We start from the raw sequence: 20,002 nt of genomic DNA, 5'->3' as shown, positions 1-20,002 counted from the left end.
TCTTGAACTATTTAGCCATTTGTGTAAACCAAGACCATAGTACTCACAATTCCTTTTGATACACGTCTTGTTCTACGATTGTGTTTGCTTTGGTCATGGACAAACCTGATGTTCATGAGTGAGTTAGAGAATTAAGCCGTGTAAATTCTCATAGGAACAACCTCATTTCACACTCATACATGTGATCTTCTACAAAGAGTATCCTTCTATTCCTCATTTGAACAATTATTCATAGGAACCGGTAAAAGTGAAACTTACCCTAAATTATGGCATTGTTTCATCATTACAAACGGGCTTAATAAACTTTTAGAACCCTAAACTGTAAACCCTAAATTTTTGCGACACATCTACCCCTGTACGTGGTTCACCATCTTGAGGAGTACCACATGCAGTCTCTACTGCAGAAGAAAATTGCTCATATGAGAAAGCGCACATCTCCTCGAATGATCAAACCGAAAACGACGTCATCTTTGAACAACCGGAGCTTCTTTACGCACCTCTATTAGTAAAGATCAATGTTCAGAATGGTTTGAGGGGAGAATCGGAAATAAATTTGTCGCCCAATCTTACTGTGTCTACCTCACATATAAATTACAAATGTTTTTTATAATAACTATAGTTATAAATTTGTTTACAAAAATTGTACTTGACATTTTTTTGTAAAATGGGCACGGTAGGGGTGGACGACAAATTTGCTTCCATGAGAACCTACACTCCGCCATCTAAGTCGATGAGCCAAGGACTTAAATATCGGAGTTCAAGGATACATCGACAACTCTGAAAATGGAAATTTTTGTAGAAATATCAAGAAAATATCAGAAATTATAAATATAGTACTGCCAGAAGAGTATGAATATGAACATATGTATCATATAAACATAAGGTCTGACATCAGAATGGTGAAGAGACTTCACTTCTCTCTCTCAGACTTCACTTCTACTAAAGCTGATTGAAGAAATTTACTCGAGTGCTTTAAAATTTTATATTGCTATAAACAAGCACATGATCTATCCTCTAGAGTAAATTGATAGCCTTCCATTTGCATTGTTGTTTGATGCTACATCAATACAAAGAAAGAAATTATTAATCGGAGTGAATTATCAGATAAATCATTTGTCATTCCTGGTATACTTGGTATTTTAATACTGAAAGTTCAGATGGGCTACTGACCTTTTGCGGTTGGATCTTATATCACTTTAGAACACACGTGAGTTCTGAACCCAATACTTGAGAGTTGTTTTATTTTGCTGTGAGAGAAGAAAAAATAACTTGGATTTATACTTTTCTCTCAACTTAGTCTGCATCCCTCACTGTGTCCTTGTTTTGTGTCTAAACTTGTGGACAACATTGCCCAAAAATAATTGTGGAAAATCTTATATTTCTGGCAGCTATTTCCTGGGATGACTTGTGTGCTTCTTGAAATAGCAGTTTTTTTTATTGTGAGGAAAGAGTATTATTTTTGAGATTAAAATAGTTTTTGATATCAATGAACTTGGAGTCTACAAGGGTGTTATGAACATCTGCTAATTTTTTGCTCTTTGTTGCTTGGTGCACATTGTCTGAGATACACCATGCAGAAAATAGTCAACTCATCTATAAGTTTAACAGATCAGCTATCCTCATTTGGTTATGTCTATATACACACATGGCTTAGCACAATGTGAATACACATCTAGGATACATGGTCTAACCTTTCTTTATGGTACTGGTTCACTCTTAATCTTGCATCTTGCTTCTTTCTTCTGTTCTTCCTAATCTTTCCAAATAAGAGAAGGGCAAGACCATTCATCGGTTGTTATTGTGTATGATGGAGATCAATTGTGTTCATTCTTTGATTTTGTAGGGCTTCATGGGAAGGTTCTTCATGGTGATGTGGACCGGCTTCATGTGATAGCTAGTAATGGCTGCAAGAGTGTTTGATGTATATTTATCGTGTTTAATTGTTTTATCAGAACTTCTGTACTGTTACTAAGCTTATCTAATTTCTGTATTGGTGAATCTCAAGTCGTTGATTTGAAGTGGAACTCTTGTTGATTATTTTGTGAAGACTCCATGATGCCATAGTTAATATGGTTGATGTATGTGATTGAAGATGCAAAGGCCTCTCCAAACGTAGCCTAGTGTAGATTTAATGCCTTAAGTAGCAAGAAATCCAAAATTATATAGGTTTCTATGATTCTGAAGAGGTTGGACATAATTTCTTCTTTGTTTTCAGTCGACTAGCTGTGCACTTTTACAGTGTTACTTCTTGATTCTGAGGAGGTTTGGTTCTCACATATTGTACTCTTTATTTTATCCCATCACTTGAAGAAGGGGAATGAATATATGAATCCGTCTTCGGGAGTTTGTGGACATAATTTCAAGAGCAAGATTAATTATGCAATCTTGATCTAGTAATGGTATGTAGCAGATTAAGTACACTCATTTGGCTATTGATAATCATCTCAAAATTTCAGCCCTTGCAGCTAACATCTTTCCGTAATGTTTACTATGTTCAGTCCGTTGAGCTATGAAAATTGAAATTTTCACTTTTATTGACAAATGAAAGTCCGCACTGATACAAGATGAAAATAATTGTGTATTATTGAATGATATAATGACCTATATATAGGCATTACAAAACCATAATCCCGTAGGATTCGGAGTCTTAATCTATTACGTAGATGCTAATCTATCTCCTAACAGGAAACCTATTAGGCTAAGACACACAAGGGTAGAATAATAATTCTCCTGGAACACTCCCCCTTGTGTCGCATGCCTATGTTGCATGGCGCACAACGTTGTCTCCGTAAAAACCTTGTCAAGCAAAACAAAAACCTCTTGGGTAAAACAAAAGCTTGATCGAAGGGAAAAAAAGCACAACGCACCAACTACTTAAAGATCTTAACATGTGATGTAGACTCCCCCTAAAGTCTACCAAACTCTAAAGTTTTGATATATGACGCATGCCAATGCTCTTCACATGTTTCACAAAAGTAGATTTAGGCAAAGACTTGGTGAACAAATTCGCAACATTAGATTCTGAACTCACTTGATTGATCTGAACATTCAAGAACTTCTGTTGTTGAACGTTGTAGAAGAACTTGGGCGAAATATTCTTGGTGTTGTCTCCCTTGATGAAACTTAGCTTTGTCTGCTCTATGCAAGCAACATTATCTTCATAAATGCACGTATGTTGATCAATTGTAGAGACTAATCCACAAGAATCACGAATATGACAAACGAGTGATCGTAGCCAAACACATTCTTTAACTGCTTCATGGAGAGCGATGATCTCCACGTGATTCGAAGAAGTAGCAACTAGAGTTTGCTTTGTGGATCTCCAAGATATCGTTGTATTCCCAATGGTAAACACATAACCGGTTTGAGAACGAGTCTTGTGAAGGTCAAAGAGGTACCATGCATCGGCATAACCAACTAACAAGTTGTTTGAGTCTTTGCATCGGGGGGAAAGAGCTGCACGGGACTGGTTGCTGCTCTCGGCACCGTGGTCTGCCGCCACGCCGTGGCTGCTGGCGGCGGCGCTGCTGCGTATGGCGGTGTTGCCGAGGCTTCCTGCGGCACCGGTGTGAGGTGGCATGGTCATGGTGTTTTCTCTGTTGTAAGGATAGAACAATCCCATGTCAAGAGAACCTTTCAAGTACCGAAACAAATGTTTGATTCCATTCCAATGACGTAGCGTAGGCGCGGAGCTAAATCTAGCTAATAGGTTCACTGCGAAACATATGTCTGGTCTAGTATATTGAGCACGATACAATAGTGCCCCAATTTCACTAAGGTATGAAACTTCAAGACTAAGAACTTCATCATCCTCTTTAGGACGAAATGGATCATTCTTGATATCTAGACTTCGGACGACCATGGGAGTAGACAATGGACTGCATAGATCCATATTGAAACGTCGAAGCATCTTCTGCGTGTAATTTGACTGGTGGACTAAGATGTCGTCGGCCCTATGCACAAGCTCAAGGCCGAGACATAATTTCGTCCTCCCTAGGTCATTCATCTCAAATTTTGACTTCAAATAAGACACGGTCTCTTCAATCTCATCAAGAGTACCAATTATATTCATATTATCAACGTAGACCGCAACGATGACGAATCCGGAATTTGTCTTTCATATGAACACGCATGGGCATAGTTCATCATTCTTATATCCTATCTCTTTCAAGTACTTGTGCAATCGATTGTACCACATTCTTCCGGATTGCTTCAATCATACAACGAACTACATAATCTGATTGCATGGGCACTTTGTGGTCTGGAGGCACTTGATGGAGGTAAAGGTAGTCCCTCTGGAGCTTTCATGTATATCTCTACGTCAAGATCCCCATAGAGATAAGTTGTGACACATCCATAAGCTGCATGTTTAGTCTTTCGGACAGTACCAGACTAATAAGGTAGCGGAAGGTAATGATATCCATAACATGATAATAAGTCTCTTCATAGTCAATGCCTAGTCATTGTGAGAATCCTTGCGCCACGAGTCTTTCCTTATAACGCACGATCTCATTGATCTCATTACGCTTACGAACGAATACTCATTTATGTCCAACTCGTTTGACATCTCTTGGAGTCAATTCAACCTTTCCGAAGACTTCTCTCTTTGCTAATGAGTCAAGTTCTGCCTAGATTGCTTTCTTCCATTTCGGCCAATCTGCTATGCGTTCGTATTCAGCTACAGAGCGAGGTTCAATGTCGTCTTCAGATAAGATCTCATGTGCGACGGAATAAGCGAAAATATCATCAATGCACGTAGTGGCTCGGTTTCGGACCGACTGCTCACTTGTGTAGTTCACTGAGATTTCGTTGTTCTCTGGCATCAAACAAAGTTCTATAGTGTCCCATGGTAACACTTGAGTTGATTCATGGATATAACTGTAATCAGAGACAACTTCATACGATGGTGATCTATTGTTGATGACGTGTTGTGTCTTGGTCATTCGCTTCTTTCTAGGCTTTGAATCCCTAGAGTTTATCGGTCTCCCCCTTTTCTTTTAAGGAGCCGAGGCCGAAGCTGCTCCATGCCGGGCCATCTCGGCATTCAGACCATGTGAATTCTTAAGAATTCTAATCATCATATCACGTCCAAGGTGCCCGAGACGGGCATGCCAAAGCATATAAGAGTCTGAATCCCAAAAGTTGCGTTCAACCACATATGATTCAAAGATTCGAATGGAAGTAAGATACAAACCATTTCCGAGACTCTTCATCTTCTCTAAGATGCAGCGCTGGCCTGCTTTCTCAGAGGTAACACAAAGATATTCCTCTCCATTCTCAACATAAGTATCGAGGTGAAAACCATTGGCACGTATGTCCTTAAAACTTAGCAAGGTGCGGGGAGACTTCAGCGCATAAAGAGGGTCTACGACGTTGAGAGTCGTATCATTAGGCAACATGAAAGAAGTTGTGCCTCTTCCATGAATGATGGATTTTGAGCCAATCATTGTAGTCATCGAAGAAGTCGAAAACACTAGATCAGTGAACAACTTCTTGTGCCGTAGAAGTGGGTGGTTCCGCAATCAGCTACAAATTCGATTTCGCCGCGTGACATCTACAAAATGACAATTAAGAGAGTCAGCGACACGAGAACAATTCTATACAATACATCGTAGAATATTGTAAGGAAGGGAATCGGAACAAAGTGCGATCCCATCGAATGTATCACATGGCAATAATACTACATTCTTCAACTAAAGAGTTGGACATCATGGTATTGAAGCAGTGAAATACCAAACAATAAACTAGGGTGGTAGAAGCCATCCAAAAATGATGTGGAAACACACAAAGAGTGTCAGTGAGTGCATATAAGTAACGGACTTGGAGAAAACCGGAAAACTAACCAGAAAACCATGTCAAAAGAACTCAAAACCGGGTGAAATTTGGACTAGGAAAACGTGGCAGCAAGGACTGCTGGAAAAATGACGGAAAAATGACGAGAAACGACGAAAAAATCGTCAGAAAACTCGCCGGAAACCGGCAGCACTGATTGCCAGAAAACTGGCCAGTGGCGGCCCTAGCTGGCCGGTATGGAGGCCGGAGCTGCAGGTCCGACTGGGGACGCCGGCAGGAACCGGATGGCGGCGCCGGAAACGCTGGAAACGCTGGAAACGCCGGAAAGTGGTCGGAAGGCGGCCAATACGCTGGTAAAATGCCGGAAAACGTTCCGGAAACGCTAGAACAGTAACCGGGTACGGCTAAAGGCCAAACGACGTCGTTTTTGACGTTTCGTGGTCCGTTTTCCAAATTTGATGTTCAAAATTCACAATGTAGTGTTGGGGTCTCATGTAACCCGAAAGCGTCCAATTTTAAAAACCACGTGAGTTGCACACGTTGATCATCATGCTAAGTGTAAGGTAAATACAATTCTAAAAAAGATCGTCTTGTAAGCAAGAAAATGAGAAATTTTATTGAATGTCAATCTTTAATACATCACACATGAACTTCTAATTTCAAAATCAAAAGACTATTACAAAGTCAATGAAAATAACAATGGCGGTCGGCCATAACAATACTTGAATTCATAAAGCTAAAGAAGCTAAAACGACTAATCAAAGTCGGGAGTATCCATAGTGGTGGCATGAGGCTTAGCCTTAGAAGCAAGGGGCTCGAGCTTCATGGAGATGTGGTGAATCTCGATCTCATGATCCTCACCACATGATTCGATTCGGGTTGTAGAAACTTCTTGTAGGTGGAGTATGCCTTGATCATTTCTTTGCTAGCGCGACAATCACGATTAAAGTGCTTGAAGGAGCCACATTTGAAACATGAAAACTTGCCATTACTGGAAGTGGAGGCATGAGGAGGCACACGGCCTCCTTGAGGTTTAGGATGGGGACGGCCTCCCCCAGAGGGTGTGGCGCCGCCACCATCACGAGTCCAAGTATTGAACTTGGGCCGATACCGGCCTTGTTGCCTCCCGCCACGAGAGTTGTTGTTTTGGTGCTGGTATGGAGCGTTCCTTGATTGATTCTTTTGCTTAAGCTTTCCCATAGTTACTGTGGCGTAGAAATCTTTTTAGTGCCAACATATCTATTGTTGTTATTGAGGAGGATCTCAAAATGTCTCTCCTTCTTAACCAAGAGCGCCATTAAGTCGGCGAAAGACCGGATCTTCCCTTCCTCTACATAAGTGTGGTACGTATGAGCTTGAACCTCATAGTTGATTGGAAACATGTCCAATGTCTTATTGAGAAGGTCTAGGTCGCCAACGGCGCCAAGATCGGATTGCAGGTATAGCATATCCTGATTGAAATCATCCACTCTCTTATAGTCCAATAGACGGATGTTATCCCATCTAACGGTCAATTCAGGGAGAAGCTTATCATGAACATTGTTGTACCGCAAGCGTAGTTTGTCCCATAATTCTTTAGGATCTTTTACGTTCAAGTATTGCCTCTTAAGAGTTGCATGGATGTGACGTCTCATGAAGATGAGAGTTTGAGTCTTGGCCATAGGTGGGAAATCAACAAGAGGGTCGGCAAACATGTATTTGATCCCTCGGCTCTCGAAAGCGAGCTCCATGTCGGAAACCCAGTGGTGGTATTCCTTTCCTTCTAGATCAAGAAAGCCAAATTCCGGTCGAGATGACGATGACATCTACAAAAACGAATACGGAATCGATTAGATTCAAGTATAATAGGAATTAAAAGGGGTGACGTTTATGGTCACAAGAAAAATTGATGCACACGGCGATGCTCACGATCACACTCAAAAGAACAGTGCATTCATGCGACCACACGAAAATCGATTAACTTCCCTTTCAAAACAATCGTGACTCCCCCAGGACTGTCACACAAAAAAAACATCGACTAAGAGGGGAGACACATCCCTCTATAGTCTCATCGGCGTTATAAGAAAGGCCGGAATAAAGACAAGAAGGCCAATAGCACCCGATATAATATATCTATACGTTCAAAAACGAGAACGTTAATGAAAAATGTACCTTTGAAGATTTGGAGAAGACGGGAGTAACTTCTCTTGAGCGAAGACTTTGTTTGTGAAGTTCGCGTTTCTTGCGTGAATATGTGGGGAGAGCAATTTTGAATGCTTTGATGCGGGGACTTGCAGGGCAAAAATATGTTTTTGCGGAGGAGACCTGTGGGGCTGCGGAGGCTGCGTGCAGGGGTTACGGAGGCTGCGTGCAAGGGTTGCAGGGGCTGCAGGCAGAAGATAGCATGGGCTGCAGCGGCGGCGAGCAGGAGCGGCGGGCAGAGGCTGCCGCCGACAGGAAGATGCCGGAGGCCGGAGACGAAGGCGGCCGGCGGTGGAGAGAAAAAAAATGTTTCTAAAGATCTAAAAGTTCAGGGTTTTAGGGTAAAGTGCGTGATGAAAATAATTGTGTATTATTGAATGATATGGGGGCCTATATATAGGCATTACAATACCATAATCTCGTAGGATTCAGAGTCCTAATATATTACGGAGATGCTAATCTATCCCTAACATGAAACTTATTAGGCTAAGACACACATAGAGGTAAAATAGTAATTCTCCCGGAACACGCACTAAATTTTCTAGGGTCAAATGAAAGATTTATCACATCACCAACAAGATAATACTAACTCATAAAATTTGTAGTCATATTGTGTACTATTTTTACAATACAGATAATATTTTTTATAGAATTCTTAGCAGTGCAATACAAAGTGACCTGAATTTTATTGAAGGAACCAAGGGAAGTCCATAGCTAAAGCAGATCTAGACAAGTCCATATCTAAAACAAGACACAAATATATATCCGGACTAGCATACATTCTCCACTGCTACTCAGCCACTTATTCAGACCATATATCTGAAGCACTGGTTCACCTTCACTGTTGCTCCTGCAATGACAAAAGTTTTATTAGAGCTTCAGAAAAGGCATGATACATCACTGAGATGCAAAGAAAGAATATGATGGATTGGTTCGCCAAAAGGGATCATACCAAAAAACGCTTCTTGTAGGATACAACAACCTCGTTTGGATCAGTTTTGGTTACCTTATAAGCATCAATCTTGTTGATTTCCTGCAGAAGGATATAATTATCAGATTAACCACAAAGTGAGCAAATGTGATATATTGGACTCGTCACTCTACTCAAGTCCATGTTGAGATACCAAATGACCGAACATATATTTGCTCAAAACTTTCTTGCAGGAAAAAAAGAAGAAATGCTTGATCAGCTTGAAACTTGCTTCATTTCAAGATAAAATTAAGGGTTTCAGTGTACCTCCAACCATGCTGCTAGTTTCGGCCTGCCTGCTGTGATGTCATACTTCCACATCTCTGATAAGAAGGTTTGGAATCTTTCGACAAATGGAATATATGCTATGTCAGCCTGAAGAAGACATATATCTATCATTAGACTCGAACAGTAACATGTAAACTTAACCGCTTAATTGGTCATCACATTGTTAAAAGGGCATAACATATTCAGATCATACTGTTTGGTAATCCAAATCAGTAAAAGCCTAGAATGCAATGTACATAATTGTATATCTAAAACTTACCAGACTGAATTGACCCAGAAGAAATGGGCCATCATTAATTTTTTTCAGAGCATTTTCCAGGTAATCAAACTGAGCATCTGATGCAGGTAACCAATTTTAGTCTGTCCAAATTTATAAACAAAAGTAACTCCCTAATGAGAGAACATAAGAATCCTTACCAGCCTGTTTTACTGTGTCTTCTGCTTTGAATGCAGTACGCAATTCCCCGGTGAAGGTACCAACATGTGATATCAATTCTTCACCAAATTTTGCTTTCTCAGGGTCCTAAAATTGATTTCACAGAATCAGTTTCTGTTCAAGAGCCAGAGGACAGATTACCAATTATGCGTAGTTAAATTAGGCATGTATCTTACTTTGGGGAAAAGTGAAGGCCCTTCAAAGTTGCTATCCACATACTTGATCAGATCAAGACTCTCCCCAATGATCTTCCCATTGTGCTCCAAAGCTGGCACCTGTAAAATATTCATTCAAGAAATTTGAATAGCTTCACCCAAATTTTACATAACAATTTATTCAATGACAAACAAGAACGAAGCTACAATTGTTCAAACACATTACCTTATTCTCAGGGTAGACCTTTTCCTTGTACCAAGCAGGCCTGTTTGGAAGATATATTGGAACTAACTTAATCTGATCTTGTAAGCCCTGTCCCACAGAAATCCCACAAAACAAATATAACCCAAATTCAGAATCTGAAAACTCAATGATTCCAAACTTTTGAACGAATTAAGAGTCTTTGTCAACATTCCCACACTATTGAACAATTTACAAGAGAGATTAAGCAACCTTATAATTCCTAGTGATCCAGACCCTCTGTGCAAATGGGCATGAGTAATAGGTATACAGCCTTGTAGTGCCATCAAACAGAGGAGGTGGGTTGGAGGTGGCATCCAACGGTGTGGGAAGAACCTCCTGACTGTAAAACCCAAAAAAACCAGAAATAATGTCCGCAACAAAAGAACACAAATTCAAACAAACCCAGAAGCTAAAATGAATCAGAAAGTGAGAATTCGTACGTAGAAGCCATGAGTGATGGTGTTGCAGAGAGTTCGAGTTGAGGTTTCCTTAGAACTGGGAATTAGGTGCGTAATGTTGTCTATGTTCAGAGTGGGTTATCGTTTTTATAAGGAGTGAATGAGTGATATCGATTGTAATTGTGTGAAGTGAGCAGTGACGTAATGTTCCGGATCGGTGCGTTTGCCCTTACGTTTTTCTTCCAGTTCTATGAAAAGGTTGTGTGGTTCTTTACTTCAGCCGTTTATTTGGAAATTTTGTATTGAATATTGATCACGGTGCAGGCGAAGAGTGACGAATTTTATCTAAACTAGTTTTTCTACTGCATCTATGCGCGGTTAAATGCTTTTTAATTTCTTCTCTATTCTCCTACAATTTTTTGGGTGATTTTATTTTTAATTTTTTGTATAAATTACGTTAATATTTTTTATACATTAAATTATGTTTTGTGAAAATTAATAAATTATAGATTTTTTAATAGTTCAAAATTTTAACTTATGAGGAATGAAGTTGGTATTCTAAAAATCTAATGAGAGCCCTCTCCCTCTTCCTCTCCTCTCTGCGGCGTCTAACCCTCGGGTTTTGCCATTCGCCATCTGCAGTTGACCACGGCGCCACCTGTCCTCTCTACCTAGCGAGGCTTCTAGTCTCGAGCACATTTCCCTTTCATCCTCCTGGATGTCGCACCCATCCCCTTTCTCTTGCGTGATCGACTTGGCTTGGCGGCGTGGTGCGGTATTGGGAGTCAACATTGGAGGCCAGGGTTCCTAGCAGAGATCATGGGCCCTGGTTCCGGGTTTGGGATTCAGGTGGTCGCCGGTGGTGGGCTACAGGCTGGAGGTCGAGTTGGTCCATGTTGCTACGGTGTGAACCAAAATCTGGGCGGTGTCTGGATGTCGGTTTGGCCTTGGTTTCCATAAGGTGCGCACCAAGGCCTCAAGGAAGGCTGGGGGAGGACGACGTCCATTCTCCAGTGGCTGGTGGTGGTGGTGCTACACGGGTGCCCAGTTCGATTTGGGTTTGGAAGTGTTGGGTCACTTCTTAGTGGTCTGGTGCTGCTTGGGGCCCTTTTTGGGTTTGGGCTTTGCGGCCCAAACACTGCTGGGCTTAGATTTGGGACCCATGTGATAGGACAACTTGATCTGGGATTCTATTTCTAATAAGTTGGCGGATGCGGACAAGGCATTTTTTTTGTTTTTATTTTTTGGTTACTCTTTGAGCAAGACTGTAGCGGATTTCGTCATAAATCTAGATTGGTGATAGATTGATCTAGTTTTCTAGGTTTTTCTGTTTACTTAGTTAGGTCATGCACTCTTAATTACGTTGCCCTATGAAACATGCGGGAGTGTGTTCATAATGTACCGTTCATTTGATTATATATATTCGAGACTATGCGTCGTTGATTCAAGTGGCCATTGAAGTGACATTCGGTTTTTTGTAGGCAAGTGCTCTATTGACAAGTTCTGGCGAAGAAGCTTCCATAAATATGGAACGACTTTCGTCTCAAAACGTCATCGTGCATTCTCCTCCCGTCATGGAGGTGATTTCTTATGACTTGGTCGGGCAATCGGTGAATTTGACATCATCTCCTTCAACGTGCGTTTACTCCTATCGTAGGTTTGAGGAGGTTTCACCTTATTGAACTCCTTCTTATCCCGCGTAGAGATCTTAACCGGTGCAGTATTGATGACCATTGATTCTTTGGAAGGCTTCTTCACAACCTTGTCAAATTTGCTTCCGAAGACTTTGTCTTTTCGTTGGTCAACCATGGACTCATTTTTTCTCTTATGACTTGCCAAGCTTAGCTCCATGTCGTGGGCTCGAGTAGCCAACTCTTCAAAAGAACAAGCCGGCTGGATTCCTTGCAAGATGTATAGCAAATCAAAGTGCATGTCTTGGATGCACATTTCAACGGCCGACACCTCTGATAGTCGGTCCTTGCAATCAAGGCTAAGTAAGCGCCATATATTGATGTAGTCGATCGAGGGTTCATCATTTCGTTGCTTCGTGCTAGTTAGCTCCATCATGCTCACAGTCCGCCTTGTACTATAAAATCGATTGAGGAACTCACGCTCCATCTGGTCCCAATTGTCAACATACTCCGGCTCTAAGTCTATGTACCACTCAAAGACATTTCCATTCAACGAGCGAACAAACTGCTTGACAAGGTGATCTCATTCTGTCCCGGCGTTACTGGAAGTCTCCACAAAGTGGGCAACGTGTTGCTTTGGGTTCCCTTTACCTTAAAATTGTTGGAACTTTGGTGGTTGATACCCTATCGGCATCCTTAAGCTATCGATCCTCTTAGTGTAAGGTTTGGAGTAAGTGAGGAAGTCACGAGAAAGACCTCCATATTGAGCCCAAATTGAGTTGGTGATGATGTCCTGCAATTGCTGGAGTGACAAGGAACCAAGCGAGTCATCATTGTTCTTGGACGTTTCTCCCTTTTCATTTACTTTGCTCCTGCCAGGCGACCCTTTGGTGGAGTTCTCATCATCGTGATCTTCCAACTTGTTATAAAGCTCAGCGATTTGCACGTCCTTTTATTCAACCGTTCATGTGAGCTTTTCAACCATCTCCAACAGATTGGAAAATTGCTCCTCGATTATGGATGTCCCCGTCACCAAAACCTGCGCATTGTTAGAAGAGGACTCATGCGCCATAGAATGAAAGTCATCGCCATCTTCTTTGGGACTTCCATGGTATGATGCCGTGCTCGATTCGTCATCAGAGAAAACGTCTTCCAAGATAGGGGCATCACCATGAACAGATAGAAGAGATTTCTCTTTTGGCTCATTCTCTTTTGACACTTGCTTCTTCCCACTTTGAGAGGCATGCTCTATTGCTCCTAAGCTCTCCAAGGTGATGATTGGTTGACGAGTCTTACTAGCAAGTGTCATAAATGCCGTGGGTTGAGCTCTAGCCACGCTTTCGAGTGACAAGGCCAATCAGTTCACTCTTTGATTTAGAGAATGTTTGTTTGGATTTCTTGACCGGCTCAGCCTCTCTGCTTGACCTCGCGGTTGTGGACTTGGATTTCGTCGATGGAACGGCTTGGTTGTTCTGGAAGCCATCGCATAAATGAATTTGAAGATTTCTTCGGAGAATGAGATGAGAGGCCAAAAAAGTCCCACTGAGCGTGCCAATTTGTAGAACAGGAATCTGAAAACAAATAAGAATGCATACATGTGTACAAATAAAATATAATTTATTGATAATCAAGCATGAGGTTACAATCTTTGTGAACTCTTCTGATTCTATCTCCGTGTGTAACTTGGTTTAAGGGTGACGTGCACTTGATCTTGAGAATTTGAGTTTGGATTTGGATTGAATGAAGAACGAGCAATTTGATAGCTTGATGATTCTTCGTGGACTTGAGTTTGGATTTGGATTTGATGAAGAACAAGCGATTTGGTAGCTTGATGATTTTTCGTGGACTTGAGAAGAAGAGAGAAAATCACTTGAGCAAGAGAAGAGGTACTAGAGCTCAAGAGAAGGACCCCTACATCGACTTCAACACAAGAGAGAGCAAGATCACTCTCGAGAAATCCCAAAGTTTCTCAAGTCCACGAAGAATCATCAAGCTACCAAATCACTCATTTTCATCAAATTCAATTCAAAACTCAAGTCCACGAAGAATCATCAAGTTATCAAATTGCTCGTTCTTCATCAAATCCAAATCCAAACTCAAATTCTCAATATCAAGTGCACGTTACCCTTGAGCCAAGTTACACATGTAGATAGAATCAGAGGAGTTCACAAAGATTGTAACCTCACGCTTGATTATCAATAAATTACATTTTATTTGTACACGTGTCTGCATTCTTATTTGTTTTCAGATTCCCGTTCTACAACTCGTTCTTCATCAAGTCCAAATCCAAATTCAAATTCTCAAGATCAAGTGCACGTCACCCTTGAGCCAAGTTACACACGGAGATAGAATCAGAGGAGTTCACAAAGATTATAACCTCACGCTTGATTATTAAAAAATTACATTTTATTTGTACACGTGTCTGCATTCTTATTTGTTTTCAGATTCTCGTTCTATAATATGTTCTTCAGTTTGATCACCACTGTGTTTGGCTTGGAACATGCATTGGTGTGGATAATTGTCTTAAGTTTTGGTGGTACATATTTGAAGAGACTGGACTGTGCCTCTGGACTTTCATCCAATATGTAACATACCTGAACAGTAATGTATCAAGTGCTTGGTGGAAGAATGCAATCATGGTTGTGCTGTTGATTACCTTGTCGATTTGGCTCTTGTTTTTCCCCCTCCTACTTTTTCAGCCTTCTTATTCTGACCAATCAAACAACTTATGAGTTTGTAAGACGTAGAAGGATCACATATTTAAGGGAAATTCCTGGAAGAGTGTTTTGCTGTCGTCGGAGCAGTAAACTCAGAATGGAATCAGTACCAACAGCTATAGAACTTGAAGAAAGAGCAAGACCTTATACATGGACGGATGTTGTAACATGTCGATGTTGCTGCCATTGAAGTTGTATCATTTTATTTTATTTTTTTGATAAAAAATACTGTATAAATTGCTACTATACACATGAAGCTAAGGGATTTTTTTCCCATTCCTTTATTTCTCACTACAAGCAAATGAGAGCCAATTTCTTTTCAGACCTCAGTCAGCTTATGAGTAATCAATTGATGATACAGCCTTGTTGAATGAAGAGGACTTTTTCAGTGCTGCATCACTCCACGGCAAAGACTTCCTTCGAGCTTCTGCCTCACATGTTTCCCATCGATGTATTACTTATACTATCACAAGAAGAATGGCATTACTTGTTATGTCAAAAGACTCAAAATCATAGAGCTACATTTCAATTTTATTCTCTCCACTTCGAGACAGACCCTCAACAAAACCCTTTTCTTGACCAAATTTATCACAATTGATTAAAGGTTACTCTCTAGCATCAAATGATATTAATCTAAATTCAAACTATCTAGTGAATCCTTACTAAAATTCTGTTATCTATCCTCACTGAAAGTTAATGACAACAAATGCTGCAATTGCAATTGCTAGTTGGAAAAGGCATGCAAATATAAAATACTTACCTGCTTTGAGCTTGAATTACTTATTGAGCTAGTCAGATTTCTTCATTAGACTTAATAGCACCCCAGCACTAAGACTTGTAGCTACAAAACCAAGAGACACCTCCGTTGATATGTGGAACCCTGTCAGAGAGTTGAGAAACTAAGCTATGGATATAGTGAAGAACTGAAGATTATGTATAAAGACAATAGAGCATGAAAAACCCATCGAAATAATCCAGGATCATTTTACACCCAATAAAGCCCAGAACAACACCAATTTCCGGCTGAAATAAAAGAATCAAAAGAGCGAAAAATCTTGTCACTTTTTATAGAAAATTATTAGAAATTCAAAGGAAGATACAATTCCACAGTAATTTAGGTGGGATCAAATGAAGTGACCACGTCTTTATATTATCTCATTTTTAAGTAGGCATATAGCAGAGTAACAGGGTCTGTGATGATTGAGATAAATGACATTAATAAGCAGGAAGCCTCATAGCACATATTGTGCAGAAACTAGAAAGCACCAGAAATGAGTGTGTACCTGTAAATACTCCAAGTCAGCCATACCTTCAGAAAATGAGTGTGTAAAGTGACCTTAAACCTACATTAGAAAGAAATAGTAGCAGAATCATTTTCTGCTCATGTGGATAGGAATATGTAAAAGTTTAACACAAACTTAGATTTATTTTATCCAGAAATAGGGTTGATTTATCTTATATTACCTACAATTGCAAAAAAATTAGAAGAGAAAACTATGAAAGGATCTTGCGTAATGCCAAAAACTGCTGGTATGGAGTCGACCTATAATAGAGTGAAATATCAATTTCATTTACATTATAAAGATAAGTTGCAATGCCAAAATATACAATTTTAGAGATGTGCATAATGCATGACTTTATTGATAGATTAAGAGATCGTACAGTGAATGCTATATTTCTGAGCTCAATAACTGCTACCGTGAGAAGCAAAGGTGTGGCCTGCCCAAAATGTTTGACACCTGTTAGAGATCAATTACCCATATTTAACACATAAACTGATAACAGTAAAGAAGACAAAAATGGTGGCTTGTAAAATAGTCTATGCAATTCAACAATTTCTCACTATGCTGTTCAATAAAATATAGTATCCATAGAATATCTAATCAATTTACCTTACGCACACCCTCTTGAATTGTAAAAAATTGATCGCTATCATAACTAGCTGCAATATTCAAACATAAATACACATCAACATTACGGGCTCAGTGGAAAAATAGAATGCTGCAAACTGTAATCTATACTTCTATAAGCAATTAGGTTATATCCCAATTAGATTCTTTTGAGTTTGTTGGGGCCCTTGGGGATAATTCATGTCTTGATCAAGCTTAATTCAAACTCGATATTACTTATATTAATAATAAGCAGGAGCAGAACGATTAAATATTGCCTGTCTAGGAAGCCATGTTTAAAGCGAACACTGCTCTTTGTAGGAATTTCTAAACTTTACTGTTCTGCTAAATAATAGTAGTAAAATTAGATTAACAAATTGAATACTCCTGCAAGTCTACATTTTGCCTCCTTGACTATGGCCAGAGTTAACATTTATTTGCATACTGGCACATGTTCAGAAAACTAATGAAAGATGTACACAGCCAAATCTTACCAGTGACTGGGATGAATTTCTGGCATGTCTTGACAACAAAGTTGTCAGATAGATCAGTGTCATCTTCTTCAGTGGAAAATAACTAGAACAACAAAATAAACATTCTGAGAACCTACATCAGCAATTCTCTAATGAAAAAAATAGACACGCAATATATTGAGCAGGGATATTACAAATATACGATCATAAAGTGACAGAAAGTATCAGAAAAATCAGTTTACTCCTCATTTTTGGCATGCAAGACCATATAAAAGTAAATTGAAAAGTATAGTAGGTTTACAGAACCATGAACCCCTGAGTCAACTAGCACAATCTTAATTGAATCTTCAAGCAGACTCTAGTCTGTAAGTGCAAAATTGGACCGTGAACTCAAAAAATAATCTCAGATACCAAATATCATCATTCTCGGAGCAAAGAATATATACCTTGAAGGAAGAGTAAAGTAGTATAGCAGCAAGGAAAAGATTTACTGCCTCAAGCCTCTAGATCAACAACACAGCACGAGATCTCAGAGAGAGTAACACAAACAGGAAAGCGGCACAGATGGGTAATCACACACTCGGTGACTCATGTGAGATATATTTACCTGAAGTGTAACTGCTCCGAGGAGTATCAGTACCAACCTAAAGATGATCGCACCATCAATACCGTATGAAAGAACACGACCCTGTAGTTAAACAGAGCAAACATATCACAATTCATTCGAAATCAATATCCACAAAGAAATTGTGAGGAAATATGCACCACAAAATAGAATTCTAAGAGGATAACTTAGAAGCTGATACGTAAGGGGAACTTTGAAGTACTTGAAAATCAGAACAAACACAAAGAGATTGTCCACTGACAAGCTTTGCTCCAATAAGTACCTGAAAGGTCCCGTTATTCAGTATATGCAGCAAATGATGTAACAAGTAGAGTCAACGACAAACATGTTACACTAGATCAAAGCGCTTGTTCTCTATTACTTTGGCTTAGACATTAGATATGTTTTCAGCTTTCAATCAGCTTACTAACAAGATCATAAACTATATGTTTCATCATACCCCGCGAAAAACTCAGTCGCCTTGCCAACGCCGTCTTTAAAACCCACACCAACTCCAAATGCAACCGCAGCACACACCTAAAGACAAGTAAGATCAAACATTGATCAGAAACCTCAAACACAAACACTTCCAACTAAGACAAGAGATGCTCACCCAAAAAGCTACCGTTCTTACAGAAGTAACATAAGCTTCAGCTCCCTTCGATTTATCCGGAGTAGAAGTATGAGAACCGTCCACATTACTATTGCCATCATATGACTGAGAATCAATCCTCTCACTTTCTACAAAAATCAAATTGAAATGATCATTTGAACCACATATGATCCATTAATTAAATTGAAAAATAGCGATTTTCGGTTAGATGAAACTCGGAAATGGTGGAGTTACCTGAAGTGGAAACATCATCGTCCTGCTCAGTGGCTCTAGCGCACACAATTGGCACGGACTGCCAAACTGTACGGAGGCGGAGAGCGAGGTGGTGAATGGAGTTAGGTCTGCTGCACTTGGGGGCTGGGGAGAGTGAAGAGACTCTGGGAAGGTCGGAGTTGAAATTGAGGGGGATGTGGACGCCGGCGTGGATGACGGAAGCGACGCCCATAGTGGCTGAGAGGGAGGAGGAGGAAAAATTCAAATGGGGATTGGGAAGAGGAAGAAGAGGAGTAGCATAATGGTCTTTTATCTTCTTTGTTTTCAGAATAAATGGCCATGCTGTGAGAGAGGGAGAAATTTACATGTCCAGATTCTGAAACCTGGTAACTTTTTTGTGAAACAATTCCGAGCTACTAGTGTACTCTTGATTTTACTGTTCATACAACAATTTCTAGTCGCCGAACGAAATTACAAGCACGTTTTCAGTGACAACAAGCATGTTCTGTTGGCCTAATTGGTTGTTCAAAAATACAGCCAATAAATGTAACAAATAAATACAACAAGGTCAAGTCGTTAAAATCTCAAACTGTTTGCATATTTTAGGAGCTAAATTGTTCACATAAAACTTTAGAATTTATAACAACCTTATACATGGGTACAAGTATAATCAGATGACGTGATAGTTAAACCATATTGCAACAATTAATACATCTTATACTCAATAATATTTTAAGCATGTTCACGGGAGGCTAACTTTGTAGTTGAGTTTAGTCATTCTTTTGAGAGCACTATTTCCTTGTGAGTATTTATTGGTTTCCAACATTTCATTTGAATATGTTGGTTAGGTATGTGAATTTTATCAAAAACCAATTAAGAAGTTTTTTCTAAAAAAAATATGAAAATTTTAATAACGGTACTTAACAAATATCTCACTCTAAATTAAGAGTAATTTGGTTTCAATAATTTTAAAACCGCGCATGACGTGTCGAACACGGCCCAATAATCGTACATGTTGTCAACCCCTATGTTTAATCAAATTTTTTTGTAGGGGTATTTATGTCTCTCCAAATTATAGTGCGGCAGGTCGTCTATATTCCTTGGTTTGATGATCTTCGAGCATAAGAATGGCATTGGTTCTACTCCGGCAAGGGGCCTAGGGTCTACTTTGAGGGACAGCAGCAGTTCGAAACTTACCAGTCTCTGCCGCCGAAGTATGAATATGGAGGAGAGGCTAGAGAGTATGAGAAAGGGGGAGGGGGTGAGGCCACTGAGGCGGTCGAGAACTTTCGACGATTATAATGGATGAGGGATGAGACCTCCTCATCTTATGGAGGTGTGAGAGGGAGCTTTCAGTTGCATGCGTATATATGCGAGGTTTTGGTAGGTTTCTTTGA

The 20,002-nt window shown here is 39.9% G+C and overlaps 3 protein-coding genes across 3 annotated transcripts; all 3 read right to left on the bottom strand.

Annotated features, from left to right (window-relative positions):
• Positions 1-6,389: 6,389 nt before the first annotated feature.
• LOC126797808 (uncharacterized) lies at positions 6,390-8,402 on the bottom strand. The gene is made up of 2 exons (XM_050524536.1): positions 7,945-8,402; positions 6,390-7,598 (listed from the first exon to the last, which is right to left on the bottom strand). The coding sequence occupies exon 2, from the start codon at positions 7,596-7,598 to the stop codon at positions 6,996-6,998; it is 603 nt and encodes a 200-aa protein (XP_050380493.1). The 5' UTR covers positions 7,945-8,402; the 3' UTR covers positions 6,390-6,995.
• A 155-nt stretch (positions 8,403-8,557) lies between these two features.
• Positions 8,558-10,657, bottom strand: LOC126797806 (glutathione S-transferase L3-like). Its single transcript, XM_050524535.1, has 9 exons — positions 10,508-10,657; positions 10,278-10,407; positions 10,050-10,136; positions 9,845-9,943; positions 9,650-9,755; positions 9,492-9,568; positions 9,212-9,319; positions 8,927-9,007; positions 8,558-8,824 (listed from the first exon to the last, which is right to left on the bottom strand). The coding sequence occupies exons 1-9, from the start codon at positions 10,516-10,518 to the stop codon at positions 8,813-8,815; spliced, it is 711 nt and encodes a 236-aa protein (XP_050380492.1). The 5' UTR covers positions 10,519-10,657; the 3' UTR covers positions 8,558-8,812.
• Positions 10,658-14,990: 4,333 nt separating this feature from the next.
• LOC126798154 (thylakoid membrane protein TERC, chloroplastic) lies at positions 14,991-18,891 on the bottom strand. The gene is given in 15 exon segments (XM_050525011.1): positions 14,991-15,276; positions 15,574-15,694; positions 15,780-15,836; positions 16,097-16,129; positions 16,131-16,156; positions 16,278-16,356; positions 16,476-16,532; positions 16,706-16,755; positions 17,197-17,278; positions 17,622-17,678; positions 17,783-17,868; positions 17,980-18,062; positions 18,240-18,316; positions 18,393-18,520; positions 18,627-18,891. Coding segments are annotated over 14 exon segments (1,119 nt in total). The 5' UTR covers positions 18,838-18,891; the 3' UTR covers positions 14,991-15,276; positions 15,574-15,601.
• Positions 18,892-20,002: the final 1,111 nt, after the last annotated feature.

The sequence above is a fragment of the Argentina anserina genome, chromosome 6, assembly GCF_933775445.1.
Source record: "Argentina anserina chromosome 6, drPotAnse1.1, whole genome shotgun sequence".
Taxonomy (NCBI): domain Eukaryota; kingdom Viridiplantae; phylum Streptophyta; class Magnoliopsida; order Rosales; family Rosaceae; genus Argentina; species Argentina anserina.
The sequence above is the reverse complement of the archived record's forward strand: the minus strand, read 5'-3'. Positions and strand labels throughout refer to the sequence as shown.

Coding starts and splice junctions, on each gene's coding strand:
- LOC126797808 (XM_050524536.1), bottom strand. CDS start 7,598: ATGTCATCGTCATCTCGACCGGAATTTGGCTTTCTTGATCTAGAAGGA.
- LOC126797806 (XM_050524535.1), bottom strand. Junction 10,137..10,277: donor GGATCACTAGGAATTATAAG/GTTGCTTAATCT, acceptor TCTGTGGGACAG/GGCTTACAAGATCAGATTAA. Junction 9,944..10,049: donor AGGTCTACCCTGAGAATAAG/GTAATGTGTTTG, acceptor AATATTTTACAG/GTGCCAGCTTTGGAGCACAA.